The 14,583-nt window shown below is 41.4% G+C and overlaps 1 protein-coding gene across 1 annotated transcript in view; it reads left to right on the forward strand.

The window, feature by feature from the left end:
• Positions 1–14,081, forward strand: part of LOC121547663 (protein kinase C epsilon type) — a 157,237-nt gene extending 143,156 nt beyond the window's left edge. Inside the window, exons 12-15 of the mRNA XM_041859034.2 lie at positions 7,088–7,226; positions 8,038–8,226; positions 9,357–9,503; positions 10,766–14,081. Of these exons, the coding sequence (XP_041714968.1) occupies positions 7,088–7,226; positions 8,038–8,226; positions 9,357–9,503; positions 10,766–10,915 (625 nt within the window). The 3' untranslated portion in view covers positions 10,916–14,081. The remainder of the gene's footprint in view (positions 1–7,087; positions 7,227–8,037; positions 8,227–9,356; positions 9,504–10,765) is intronic.
• The last annotated feature ends 502 nt before the right edge of the window (positions 14,082–14,583 follow it).

The following is a 14,583-nucleotide window of genomic DNA, read 5'->3' on the forward strand; positions in this document are numbered from 1 at the left end:
CAGTGGTGACAGTAGTTACTGTTTATTTACCATATGTATACTCCTATCAAGAAAGGATTCCTTCCTCTCTTAACATCCATGTTTTTCTGTTTTGCCAGAAATAATCTCAGTTGGAGTTTGTTGGTTTGAAGCACACTTGAACAAAAGTTTGTTTTTGGAGTTTTGTCAGATTTTATTGAACTTAATTTGTCTCATTCATGTTTTTATTCATGTTAGATGTGGCCCGTGTTGGTACATGGTATGATATGTTATCAGTAGTAATGTCGACATAGAAATATATTGAAGTAATCATCTATTTTAACTCCTCACCAACCCGCTTAAGACTCTTAAGATAATTTCCAAGCCTTTTTGGTTGTAGATAGCACCGTTTTTTCTAAGAGTGCACTACTGTTAGTCGCTTTGGATAAAATAGTGTGCTAAATGGCATATTATATATGATATTATTCAACAACGACAACAACAAAACCAGTTAAAGCAGCAACATTGGCATTGGCACCCAGGTTATCTAAGTGTAACCGTCACAGGGTATACTCAATGAACTTCTTCAAATTACTATCATTCCATTAGCCCTCTTGAACACCTGCTGCTACACATGGAGAGAGCACTGGTACACAGTGCTGTGCAATAAAATCATTGATCATCGTCATCATCTATTGTGCAGACTACATCAAATAGCTCATTTATGACTTGCTGGGTTATTGGGTTGTATTCATTTTCCTTGCCGCAGGTAGGTCATTTATAGAACTGAAATTATTGGAAAAGGAAATTGAAAAGGAAATTGTTTTCATGGTTAGCTTGACCTTAAAGCTATACGTGCCTTTGTACTAAAATGTCAATTTGAAACCATGGCTGTGTCCAAAATCTGGCCTGTGTACTAAACCACATATTGTACTATTTAGAATGTACTGTTTAATAAAAACGAATGCAGTAAGCAACAAATATCAGCATACTAGGCTCATCCTACTCATAATGCCTCATCTAATGCTCAATTGCATTGATTCCCGCCATTGGTTCATTTTGGTACAGCGCGACTCCTCAGCTGATTATCAGCTGTCGTCAGACACACCTGGATCTCAAAAGACGATTCTCTTCCTCAATAGTGTGCAGCAAATTCTACTAGATGAAAAGTCTTTTTTTACATTTATTTTTTACATACTATAAAACTTGGCTGGAACCCGGTTACCGAGATTTACTGGGATTTACCGCCCAAAACCACTCCCTTTTCCGAGGATAAATAACTGCGAGAAACCAGTAAATTATAATAAATTATTTATATGAACAGCAAGGCGTGAAATGGAACTGTTGAATTATATGCAATGTCTAAATCTGGCTTCTCTACGGCCTCTGCATGATGAATCAACGCTCAGGGTGGGGACAGACAGCCCATCTCAGTATGGAGCAGTTCACAACGCATGTAGACCTATCATCTCATCATAGTCTATGCTACAGTAATATAAAGACCGAATGCGCGTCTAATTTAACCATCTCCATCTGGCTTTCGGGGGTCACGTTATTATTTTATTGTAAAGATTTTTTAAAAATTAAATTGCGGCTGCAGAGTTTTAAAATCACTCAAATATCATTGCTTTAAATCAGTGAACGCGCGAGCGCTCTGCAGTCTTTCTCTCTCTCCATCATCTCCATTCAAATTGCATCCTAAATAGATAATCCTGTTCTAGATTGATATATAGCCCTATATATAGATGTCCTAGCCTACCTATTTCAGGTAACACATTCAATGCTGTATTAGCCTTATATTTAGCTAATTAATGATGGGTTATGCATAATAAGCTTCCAACTACCCTCTGTCTCATGCGCAATAAGCAAGCACCTGTCTCCGCTGGCCACTCCTTCAAAAATTACTCCTTAGCTCTTGGAGTCCCATGCAGGAAAAGCTAGACTAGAATAGCTTGCTGGACATTATTTTATTTAGCATTTCTTATACCAATAGACTATTCGAAGAGGGATGAAAGCTCTTGTTTGCTGAATGTTAAGTACAGCGGCCATTAGAACTGAAAGAAAAGCGAACGCGCGATGGCAGTAGGCTATAGCAGTTATTTATTCAGACCCATAACCATTCAATCTTCGTTAAGAGAAGAGAACGCCTTCTGCATCTAATTCTAGTCCTATATTATTCAAGGATGTCATTACAATGATGAAGATAAGGACAATGAAACCAATTTCATTTAACTGTTGAAAGCGAGGATGGAACGAGCAACAACAGAGAGAGAAAGAGGAGGTAGGCTAATAACATTATGAAAGGTATACAAATAGGCCCTATTATATTTCAACATTAAAATCTAATTCACTAGCCTATACTTGTAACTTTGTTGGCAGCATATGCTGCACCAGAATCACATGTTCTCTCCCTGCTTTATCATGGTTAGAACGATGTGTGTAATTCCAGTCCATATAATACAGTATAATACACTGAGTTTACAAAACATTAAGGACACCTGCTCTTTCCATGACATAGACTGACCAGGTGAATCCAGGTGAAAGCTTTGATCCCTTATTGGTTTCACTTGTTAAATCCACTTCAATCAGTGTAGATGAATGGGAGGAGACAGGTTAAAGTAGGATTTTTAAGCCTTGAGACATGGATTGTGTGTGCCATTCAGAAGGTATTGAATGGGCAAGGGTATGGTAGTGGGAAGCATTGGAGTCAACATGGGCCAGCATCCCTGTGGAACGCTTTCGACACCTTGTAGAGTCTATTCCCCAACGAATTGAGGCTGTTTTGAGGGCAAAAGGTGGGGTGCAACTCAATATTAGGAAGGTGTCCTCACTGGTGTAAAGTACTTACAGTACCAGTCAAAAGTTTGGACACACCTACTCATTCCAGGGTTTTTCTTTATTTTCACTATTTTCTACATTGTAGAATAATAGTGAAGACATCAAAACTATGAAATAACACATATGGGATCATTTAGTAACTAAAAAAGTGTTAAACAAATCAAAATATATTTTATATTTGAGATTCTTCAAATAGCCACCCTTTACCTTGATGACAGCTTTGCACACGCTTGGCATTCTCTCAACCAGCTTCATGAGGTAGTCACCTGGAATGCATTTCAATTAACAGGTGTGCCTTGTTAAAAGTTAATTTGTGTGTTTGAGCCAATCAGTTGTGTTGTAACAAGGTAGAGGTGGCATACAGAAGATAGCCCTATTTGGTAAAAGACCAAGTCCATATTATGGTTAAGAACAGCTCAAATAAGCAAAGAGAAACAACAGTCCATTATTACTTTAAGACATGAAGGTCAGTCAATCCGGAAGATTTCAAGAACTTTCAACGTTTCTTCAAGTACAGTCGCAAAAAACATTAAGCGCTATGATGAAACTGGCACTCATGAGGACCGCCACAGGAAAAGAAGACCCAGAGTTACCTCTGCAGCAGAGGATAAGTTCATTAAAGTTAACTGCATCTCAGATTGCAGCCCAAATAAATGCTTCACAAAGTTCAAGTAACAGACACATCTCAACATCAACTGTTCAGAGGAGACTGCGTGAATCAGGCCTTCATGGTCGAATCAAATCAAATCAAATTGTATTTGTCACATGCGCCGAATACAACAGCTGTAGATCTTACAATGAAATGCTTACTTACAAGCCCTTAACCAACAATGCAGTTTTAAGAAAAATAAGTGTTAAGTAAATAATAGATAAGTAAAAAATACAGAGTCAATGTGCGGGGGCACAGGTTAGTCGAGGTAATTGAGTTAATATGTACATGTAGTTAAAGTGACTATGCATAGATAATAAACAGAGAGTAGCAGCAGCGTAAAAGAGGGGGTGGGGGAGGGGGGGGGACGACGACAATGCAAATAGTCCAGGTAGCCATTTGATTAGCTGTTCAGGAGTCTTATGGCTTGGGGGTAGAAGCTGTTAAGAAGCCTTTTGGACCTAGACTTGGCGTGCCGGTACCGCTTGTCGTGCGGTAGCAGAGAGAACAGTCTATGACTAGTGTGGCTGGAGTCTTTCACAATTTTTAGGGCCTTCCTCTGTCACCGCCTGGTATAGAGGTCCTGGATGGCAGGAAGCTTGGCCCCAGTGATGTACTGGGCCGTACACACTACCCTCTGTAGTGCCTTGCGGTCGGAGGCCGAGCAGTTGCCATACCAGGCGGTGATGCAACCATTCAGGTTGCTCTCGATGGTGCAGCTGTAGAACTTTTTGAGGATCTGAGGACCCATGCCAAATCTTTTCAGTCTCCTGAGGGGGAATAGGCATTGTCGTGCCCTCTTCACGACTGTCTTGGTGTGTTTGGACCATGATAGTTTGTTGGTGATGTGTATGCCAAGGAACTTGAAGCTCTCAACCTGCTCCACTACAGCCCTGTCGACAAGAATTGCTGCAAAGAAACCACTACTAAAGGACACCAATAAGAAGAAGAGACTTGCTTGGTCTAAGAAACACAAGCAATGGACATTAGACCAGTGGAAATCTGTCCTTTGGCCTGATGAGTCCAAATTTGAGATTTTTGGTTCCAACCACTGTGTCTTTGTGAGACGCAGAGTAGGTGAACGGATGATCTCTGCATGTGTGGTTCTCACCGTGAAGCATGGAGGAGGAGGTGTGATGGTGTGGGGGTGCTTTGCTGGTGACACTGTCTGTGATTTATTGAGAATTCAAGGCACACTTAACAAGCATGGCTACCACAGCATTCTGCAGCGATACACCATCCCATCTGGTTTGCGCTTAGTGGGACTATCATTTGTTTTTCAACAGGACAATGACCCAAAACACACCTCCAGGCTGTGTAAGGGCTATTTGACCAAGGAGAGCGATGGAGTGCTGCATCATATGACCTGGTCTCCACAATCACCTAACCTCAACCCAATTGAGATGGTTTGGGATGAGCTGGACCGCAGAGTGAAGGAAAAGCAGCCAACAAGTGCTCAGCAAACCATTCCTCATGAAGCTGGTTGAGAGAATGCCAAGAGTGTGCAAAGCTGTCATCAAGGTAAAGGGTGGCTACTTTGAAGAATCTAAAATCTAAAATATGAGAAGGTGTGTCCAAACTTTTGACTGGTACTGCAAGTAAAAATACTTTGAAGTACTACTTAAGTAGTTTTTTGGTGTATCTGTACTTTACTTTACTATTTATATTTTTTACTTTTACTTCACTACATTCCTTAAGAAAATATTGTACTTTTTACTCCAAACATTTTCCTTGACACCCAAAAGTACTTGTTACATTTTTAATGCTTAGCAGGACAGGAAATTGTCAAATTCACGCACTTTATCAACAGAACATCCCTGGTCATCCCTACTGCCTCTGATCTGGCGGACTCACTAAACACACATGCTTCGTTTGTAAATTATGTCTGAATGTTGGAGTGTGCCCCTGGCTATCCTTAAATTTAAAAACAAGAAAATGGTGCAGTCTGGTTTGCTTAATATAAGGAATTTGAAATTATTTATAACTTTACTTTTACTTTTGATACTTAAGTATATTTTAGCAATTACATTTGCTTTTGATACTTAAGTATATTTTAAACCAAATACTTTTAGACTTTTACTCAAGTAGAATTTTTCTGGGTGACTTTTACTTTTACTTGAGTCATTTTCTATTAAGGTATCTTTACTTTTACTCATGTATGACAATTGGGTACTTTTTCCACCACTGGGTGTCCTTAATGTTTTGTATACTCAGTGTACAATACTGTACAGTAATACAGTTCACACTCAAAAAGATTAGCCTACTGGAGCTAGTTTCATTTATTTACCCAAGAGAGCAAATAGCTAGCTGCATCTATGGGCTTTTATGTTTTTCTGTCGTGGGTAATGTGCAGTAGCCTATATCATTATGTATTGGATAACGGCACAATCATTTGGGCTTTTTTGGGCTTGGGCTCATTAAATGTCTTTAATGTAGGGCTCATTAAATACATTTTATGTATGGCTCATGCTCAGGTAGCATCAGGATATAATGTTTTATCAAAGCTCGAATCAAATCCTGACATAGGCCTATTTATATGCTTTATAATGCTTTTGAATGACACTTCTTTGAATTCTTGCAATGTACACTAGATACCAGATGTTATTACATCAGCCCCGACTTTCACAGCATAGTTGAGATGCCATATTCATACATAGCTCCTTGGCAGGAAACTCTATAGTGATATTACCTGTACTAAATCAATGTTTTATAAGAATGAATGAACCCGACTAAACCTACCACATGTCACTCCCAAGGAGAATCATGCAGATTATTGATGTGTCCTTTTTAGGCCTCTCTGAAACAGAACAGTTGTATAACGGCCACACACTCACACACACACACTCCCAGGTCGGGGAGGCTGTTTTGTGAAAACACCTTGGGCTGAATGGCATCTGTTAAAAGATGTTGACATATTTTCAGCAATCAACCATCAAACCCTGACCCAACTGGTTTCATGCCTCTCCCTGGCATCTTTCATCAGAGACCTCTTATCTTCTCTCCTGTTCCTCTCCTCCCACCATTTCGAACAGCACCCTCCATCCCTCGCTCACTGCCCACGATAAAGGAGAGGAGCGATAGAGAGACACACGACTCTGTGTCTGTGGAACAGTGTGTGTGTGTATGTGTGTGTGTGCGTATGCGTGTGAGAGCGCATACTGTATGTGTGCCAAGAGTAGCCTCCGTAGTGCAGATAGCTCCTCACAGTGCTCTTGGCCTCCATACTGGGAAAGTCCTTTGGCATTGTGTCTGTTCACTGAGTATGAACACTAAGAGTATATTTGGCGTTGTGTCTGTTCACTGAGTATGAACACAGAGTATATTTGGCATTGTGTCTGTTCACTGAGTAAAAACACTGAGAGTATATTTGGCATTGTGTCTGTTCACTGAGTAAAAACACTGAGAGTATATTTGGCATTGTGTCTGTTCACTGAGTAAAAACACTGAGAGTAGCCATGTCCTTTTCAGTAGATTTTATTGTACTCTTTACCCAATAGATTGACGACACAGTGACTTTTGAACTATCTTTCACTCCTCTCTCTCTGACAGATTTATACTCTTCTATCCCTGACCTCTGACCTCTGACCTTTGTAACTGCTTCCCTCTGACCCCTCAGCCCTCATGTTGTCTCTGTCTCTCCAGAGATCTGAAATTGGATAACATCCTGCTGGATGCACATGGCCACTGTAAGCTGGCTGACTTTGGCATGTGTAAGGAGGGGATCCTCAACGGAGTCACCACCACCACCTTCTGTGGGACCCCTGACTACATCGCTCCAGAGGTAAACCTCTACCCTCCACCCTCTACCCTTCATCCTCTACCCACTACCCTCTACCCTCTACAGTCTGACAGTAAACCGCCCTTTCATCTTGGACAGTCTGACAGTAAACCACCCAGTCACTTATCTGGGACAGTCTGACAGTAAACCACCCACTCACTTATCTGGGACAGTCTGACAGTAAACCACCCACTCACTTATCTGGGACAGTCTGACAGTATTCAACCACCCATTCATCTTGGACAGTCTCACAGTACATAAGTTACTCTCTCACATGCTGTACTCTTTCATTGACTCGACTCTTTACCCTCTACTCTGCTTCTCTCTCACCGTTTCATTCAAACATTTTTTCACTCAATCCCTCAATCACTCAATCAATCAATCACTCACTCACTCACTCAATCACTCACTCAATCAATCAATCAATCAATCAATCAATCAATCAATCAATCAATCAATCAATCAATCATTAATTCACTCACTCAATCAATCACTCAGTCAATGACTCACTCACCCACTCACTCACTCACTCACTCACTCACTCACTCACTCACTCACTCACTCAATCAGTCACTCACTCACTCACTCACTCACTCAATCAATCAATCAATCAAACATTTGTTCTACTCCTTCTCTCACTATATCATCCCTAATGAGCTGGTGTCACAAGTATTCTGTTCCCCCTTACTACCATATTAATCCTGCTGTAGTGTAGCTGGTGTTAGTGTTTCCTGTCCCCCTGTGTGTTTTAGATCCTATAGGAGCTTTTGAATGAGATGGTGTTACATTGTTTCCTGTCCCCCTGTGTGTTTAGATCCTACAGGAGCTAGAATATGGCCCCTCTGTGGACTGGTGGGCTCTGGGGGTGCTTATGTACGAGATGATGGCTGGCCAGCCTCCCTTCGAAGCCGACAATGAGGATGACCTGTTTGAGTCCATTCTCCACGATGATGTCCTCTACCCAGTGTGGCTAAGCAAGGAGGCAGTCTCCATCCTCAAAGCGGTCAGTGACCTACAGTATACCTACCTGTCCTAGTCTGCCTGTATCTCTCACTATCCCTCTTTAAAAAAAATCCTATACCACCTCCTCTTTCGATCTTCCTCTCTCTCCCACTCATTCTTTGACTTGTTCTTTATCAGCCCCCCTTTCCTCCCCACACCTTACCTTATTGTCGTCTCCTCCTCCTCTTCCTCCTCCTCCCGCTGTCTCTCACTCTCTCTCTCTCTGTCTGTCTCTGGTGAGGTAGTAAAGTGGTGTTCAGCGATTAGCAGAGTGAGGAGCAAGGATGAGCAAGGCTGGGTGGAGTTAGTTCAGGCTGAGTTCAGAGAGCCACAGTGGCTGTGCAGTGCTGTGTGGGCTGGGGAGAGAGGCCTGGGAGACATTACACTTCATGTGGGAAAAGAACAGCCTGTTTGTGTTCTCTGGTGGTTTCTGGGCTTGTGTAATCGCACACTCGGGGAGGCGGGGTGGGCTGCCCCAGAATTCAGAGGGTCCTCCTCTTCCAAGAACGCGGCCGGCTTTCTGTGTGTGTGTGTGTGTGTGTGGTGGGGGGGATGGGGGGGCATAATATTTGTTAGTGTGCTTGAGTGTGGATGTGAATTACGTGCTTTTTCGTTTGTGTCCTGTTTGCTGGTGTGTATGGACATTGTGTAATTCTATATTTGTGTTTTAGTGTTGCAGGATATTCCTGTGAGTGTGTGAGTTTGTGTGTGTCCCTAGTTCCTGTGTGATCTTTTTTCCATCACAAGTCCTGCGTTTACTTTGGCTGTCCCCTGCCTGTTTGCAAAGCCTTGTGGGAAAGCAGGCATGCTTGTCTTGGACTGGCACGTGTCACTCTGTGATCAGTCTCACTGGCACTTTGGTCACATTACCCGGCCCAGTGGTCCTAATGGTCATATCTGGCCGCTAGATTCTCCAAATGACCACTGGCCTCTTAACGATGACCACAGAGCAGATCACTAAGACCACTCTGCACCACTTGACCATCTCAACCCCTCACTCTTGCACCTCCATTTCTCTCTTCCTAACATTTACTTCCTCGCCCCATGCTCCCAAGGGGGCCAAGAGGATTAAGTCAAGTACATTTATTTTCCTTCCCCCTTTATTCATCTGCCTGTTTTCCTGTCCTGTAGTTCATGACAAAGAGTCCAAACAAGCGTCTGGGTTGTGTGATCACCCAGGGCTTGGAGGAAGCCATCAAGGTTCATCCCTTCTTCAAGGAGATCGACTGGGTTTTGCTGGAGCAGAAGAGGGTCAAACCACCCTTCAAACCTCGCATTGTGAGTAGCACCACACTTATAGCTCAGACCATGTAGGGTGAAGTTGCCCGTAGATGCTGATCTGGGGTCAGTTTAGCATTTTAAGGTTAGGATTGGGGAAGAGGAAGCTGATCCTAGATCTGCACCAAGGGTAAACCTTACCACGGAGTGTGTCTGAGCTCTTAGGGAACATACCTTACTGTATGTTTTAGGGCCCCTACTGTTCCACCCTCACCATTATTAACCCCTAACCTTCAACATGGAAATAAGTCGTAGACTTTTATATGTTTATCCTCTGTTACACTTAACCAAGTGTATAGTTTAGTATTTGTACCTTGTTTTTAATTGATCAAATAAACTAAACTAAGATCGTAAATATCTCCAAAGTTCCAATCTCGACAGCGCGTTTGGAACTCTGGGTCCTAACTTTAGTATGCCCCAACTATAGCGCTAGGCCACCATTGTGTGTTTATCTGTGTTACTACAGTAGTTGCCTCTCTTTTACCATGCTCCTTTGCATGTTTGTGCAACAATCAGCCTCTGTAGGGGAGGCCTGTGTCTGTGCCATACAAACATGAACTTACACTGCCGTACAGATGTAGGATCTTAATTTGATCATCTTGTTGCAGGAGAACTTTCCTGCAATGCAGGAAATTTTTTACTTGTAGTGTATTTGAGGTTTTAAAAGGCTTCTGAAGTTTGTAATTTCCACTTAGAAATGTCAGACTTGATTTTTGCTTAAGATTTTTTTTTTTTACTCCTACAAAAATGTCCATTAATTTCAATCCACATAATAATTCACATTTCCTGTGGCTGCAGCAATATTTTCCTGCTGTAGAAAACAGGCTTAAATGATGATCCTACATCAGTATTCCTGTGTGTGTATAGTGTAAAGATAGAGTGCTGCGGAATGGGCTGGGTATGAGGTATTATGAAATGCCTGAAGGGGTGTGAGGGGAAGGGTCCGTCCTGTTCCCATGTACACAGAGAGGGGACGACAAGCGCCTCAAGAATCACACAACGTGAATGAGAGAATTGGGGGCATGAAAGAGAGGTTCTGTGATCACTCCATCCAAGTCTAAATGTCAATCAGCCTTGTTTTAGAATGACTTTATCAAGGAAACACAAACAACAGTCAATCCATATGTGACACTAATTCACTAGTAATAACACTATGACTGTCTTTATAAATGTTTTCAGAGGTCTAATTATTTGGCAGTCATCATCCTGTTTTTCCTTACTATCTGACCCTTCTACTTCCCTTCCTTCCTGCTCCTGTACAGAAAACCAAAAGGGACGTGAACAACTTTGACCAGGACTTCACTCGTGAGGAGCCTGTCCTCACCCCTGTAGAAGACGCCATTATTAAGCAGATCAACCAAGACGAGTTCAAGGGTTTCTCCTACTTTGGAGGAGAGGAGACTCTGTCCTAAGGCCTGCACACACACACACACACACACACACACACACACACACACACACACAAACACAGATGCTCTCCGCCGCATCCTTGTGCTTATGCACACACACCAACACACACACATGCATGTATATGCAGGAACACTGACATACACACTCCCATTCACAAACACACACACATACATATTTTCTCACATACAGACATCCAGAAATATACTGTACAATACACACAGAGTCAATTATTGCATTCACATACTCATACAACACTCCGGCCATTAGGGCCTAAGATTAGTACCAACTCCAAAACTTAAACCTGACCATCTACAGCGCTGTACCAGTATATTTGTCTGTCTGTCCATCAGTGCATGTTTTCTATGTTAAAAAACAATGTAATTCAAGAGTAGGTCATATAGGAAGCCCATCTGCTTTATTATCAAGTTCCTATTGGCTGGTCCAGATCACTCCTGATCCAATCAGAGTGGTGAAAAAAAAAACTCCTTGTGGTGGAGGGTGGCCCTTGGATTGGTCTCCTGAGACTGAATATAGCCTGGCCCTTGGCCCAGGTTGATAACAGTGATGAAAGCTCCTCACAGTCCAGCCCCAGATTATGTCACAAGGCCCTTTCCAGTGGACTATTAAATGAACAGGGAATGTTTGCGTGACGGTGTCAACTTTATGTGTATATAAAGATTTCAAGGTCAGGGGTTATGTGTGCTTTGGGCAGGGGTCTTGTTCGACATGGTCTCTGTATGATAGGTCATACTTTCAACTGTTTCGTCAACTATCCTAGTTCTTCAGTGAGTATATGACACTGAAACTATGATATTATTATATTAATCTGTAATTTCTCAAGCTGTCCTGTAAGTCTCTCGATGTACTAGAATCTCCTCCTCTGTCGTGTTTGAATGCGAATAACCAAATCCATAGAACCAATGATTGTATTTAAAAAAAAGCTAAAAACTGATTGGTTCACAGTATCAATAAAAAAGAGAAGCCTGTAACTATTGATACTGTTTAAAAGTTTCCTCAAGATCAAAACGACGGCAGAATTAGAATGAGTCCATGTATAGTACATAAAATGCCTTTTGTGTGTAACTGCAAACCAGTTATGTATTGTAGATATGCCCACAGTGTTATGGTAGTCTAGCTTCATATATTCCAAATGAATGTCATGGGTTTCAATGTGGAAGAATGTGCTTGTATGCATGAGTGTGATCGTTGGGATGCAACTGCATGTATGGCGTCTGTTTGCGTGTGTGTGTCTGTGTCAGTTAGGATACTGTACGTATGCTAGTTTGTGCGAGTCTGTTTGTGCGTGTGCGATATAGGCAGTGGGTTCATGAGAAGGGCCCTCTTGAAGCTTTTACATTTCATTGGGTCAGTTTTATTTCATTGGGTCAGTTTTATTTCATTGTGTCTGTTTTATTTCATTATGTTTGATTTGCCGTGATTTTACTGGATTGTCTTGTTGCTCAGAGTTTGAAATCCTGGATTTCCCTGCTATGCAACAAGACTCACAATCATGTGGGTGAAGGCATCACCAGATAGCCGTGTCTTTCCCGCTGTACAGACCACCTTGTATATAGAAGCCTGTGGACTTCTTGGAGAAATAGAGGTATCATACATTGCATGGTCATGCATATGATATTATTGTGTATTATTAGAATATGAAAAAGTTACAATGTCCATGTGCAATATTCTGTGTATGTTTCTGTCTGTTTTAAGTTTCCTTTTCTTTCTTGCCGGGTGTCTTCCCTGTTCTTCCTCCCACATACTCTTTGCTATTGCGGTCCGTTTGGTTTTTGGAGTATATGCATGGCTGTTTTCATTTGCCTGTCCTCAACTCAGTTGATAGCCATGTCTATGTGCTTCCTTCAGAATGCTCTATCAAACCACCTCACCAACCCTCTCCCTGCCCTCTCTCCTTAACTCTCTTTGAAAAGGTCTTCATTTCCTATAGCATATCTCTTTAAAACATCAATGTAACCAATGGTAGCAAAGCTATTGGATTAATTAATGTTATGGAAACCATTGACCTTCTTAATGCACTCATGCCTAATAACTCTCTGGCCAATATAGGGTTTATTGTAAGCCTACACCAAATCAAGGTAAAGTCAAATCTACTGTCATATTCTGTCAGTAGACCACAAAAATAACAATGTTGGTTTGTTACAATACTGCAAGTAGTACATTCCATTTTGGAGTAGTAACTTTAAAGTAGCGTTCGAAATTTGGATTCATAATAGTAGGACTTTTTGCAATTGAAGAGGCAGGGGTGGCACTGTGGTAGTGAAAGTAGCAATACTGTAGAAGTAGCAGTAGCAGTTGTTATTGGAGTAGTAGTAGTAGTTTTAGTAGTAGTAGTTTAAGTAGTGTAGTTGTTGTATTATTAGTAGCATGTATAATAGTGCTAGCCCCACTAGCAGTAGCAGTTCTGGTATGGGGAGCAGGGGTAACTGTAGCAACAGTGGTAGGAACAGCAGTAATAGTGGACAGTATCATGGCATCAACTGTCAAAGCAATACTGATCTCAAGCAGTATTCTAATGGCTTTAAACATGCCTCTCATACTAGATCATGAAAATGCTTAATGCCCCCACACACACACACACACACCACTGCATGTAGGCCTTTCATACACCTAAAGTGCCCATGCATTTGACATGTAGGCACCTGTGTCAATTAATCACATGATCCCCTCTGTTACCCAGTTAGTGCATAGCAACATGAGAACAGTGTTAAAGGATCTGAAGGTGAAGAGGACATTTGACAGACTTCACCATTCAGACTGGCACAATGCTGTTTCCTTATGCCAGTTTTTTATGATTTAACCGTTACAGTACTTGTCTCCCCTCATATAGCTCATATCTACGCTCTTGTCTCTCTGTCTGTATCGTGTCCTTTAATTTAATTTACCTGTCTCTTCGGTTTACAGTCTCTGTGTTTTGTCTGTGCTTCTGGATGTTAGGCCTCTTATGTTTGTGTTTGTGTTTTGTAAGATGGCGGATCCCTGTCCTACTCTGACCCATAAGGACGGTGGCCCTAGATGTCCAAAATCCTCCATGCCAAATCCTAACTCCATCCTGCTTTTATTTAGACTTTTTAAACTGTTTGTAAAAGGAAGAAGAAAAAAACAGCACAAAGGAAACCCATTTGGTCTGTTGTAAAGTCATTGAAGAAGTAACGCTCAATAAGTATAATATACTGTACATGGCTGGAGAAGTACCTCTTAAATTGTGTGTATGAATATGTCTGGCTAAGTATTATGTATTTTTTTTACATACAGTAGAATAAAACATACAGACGTATGCATTATATTACTGTATGTATCTCTATACATTTAGGCTCGGTTTCCCGGACCCAAATTATGACTACTTCTGGACTAAAAAGCATGTTCAATAAAGAATATCTATTTAAATTGCTTTTTAAACCAGGTCAAGGCTTATTCTGGGTCTGGGAAACCGGATTTCATTTTCGGTTTCTGTATTGTGAAGCTTTATATGTACAATTTGTCACCTGACTGATGTTTTATTTTGAATTCCTTTGCCATTTATTAGTGTTATGTCATTGTTAGCATTTTGCTGTGTGCCAAATGTACTGTATTCTAAAGGATGTGAATGTGTATTGTTTGTTTTTGGAACCTATTAAATATGATGATGTCAAAACAAATAGTGAGTTTGCTT

The sequence above is a fragment of the Coregonus clupeaformis genome, chromosome 31 (assembly GCF_020615455.1).
Source record: "Coregonus clupeaformis isolate EN_2021a chromosome 31, ASM2061545v1, whole genome shotgun sequence".
Taxonomy (NCBI): domain Eukaryota; kingdom Metazoa; phylum Chordata; class Actinopteri; order Salmoniformes; family Salmonidae; genus Coregonus; species Coregonus clupeaformis.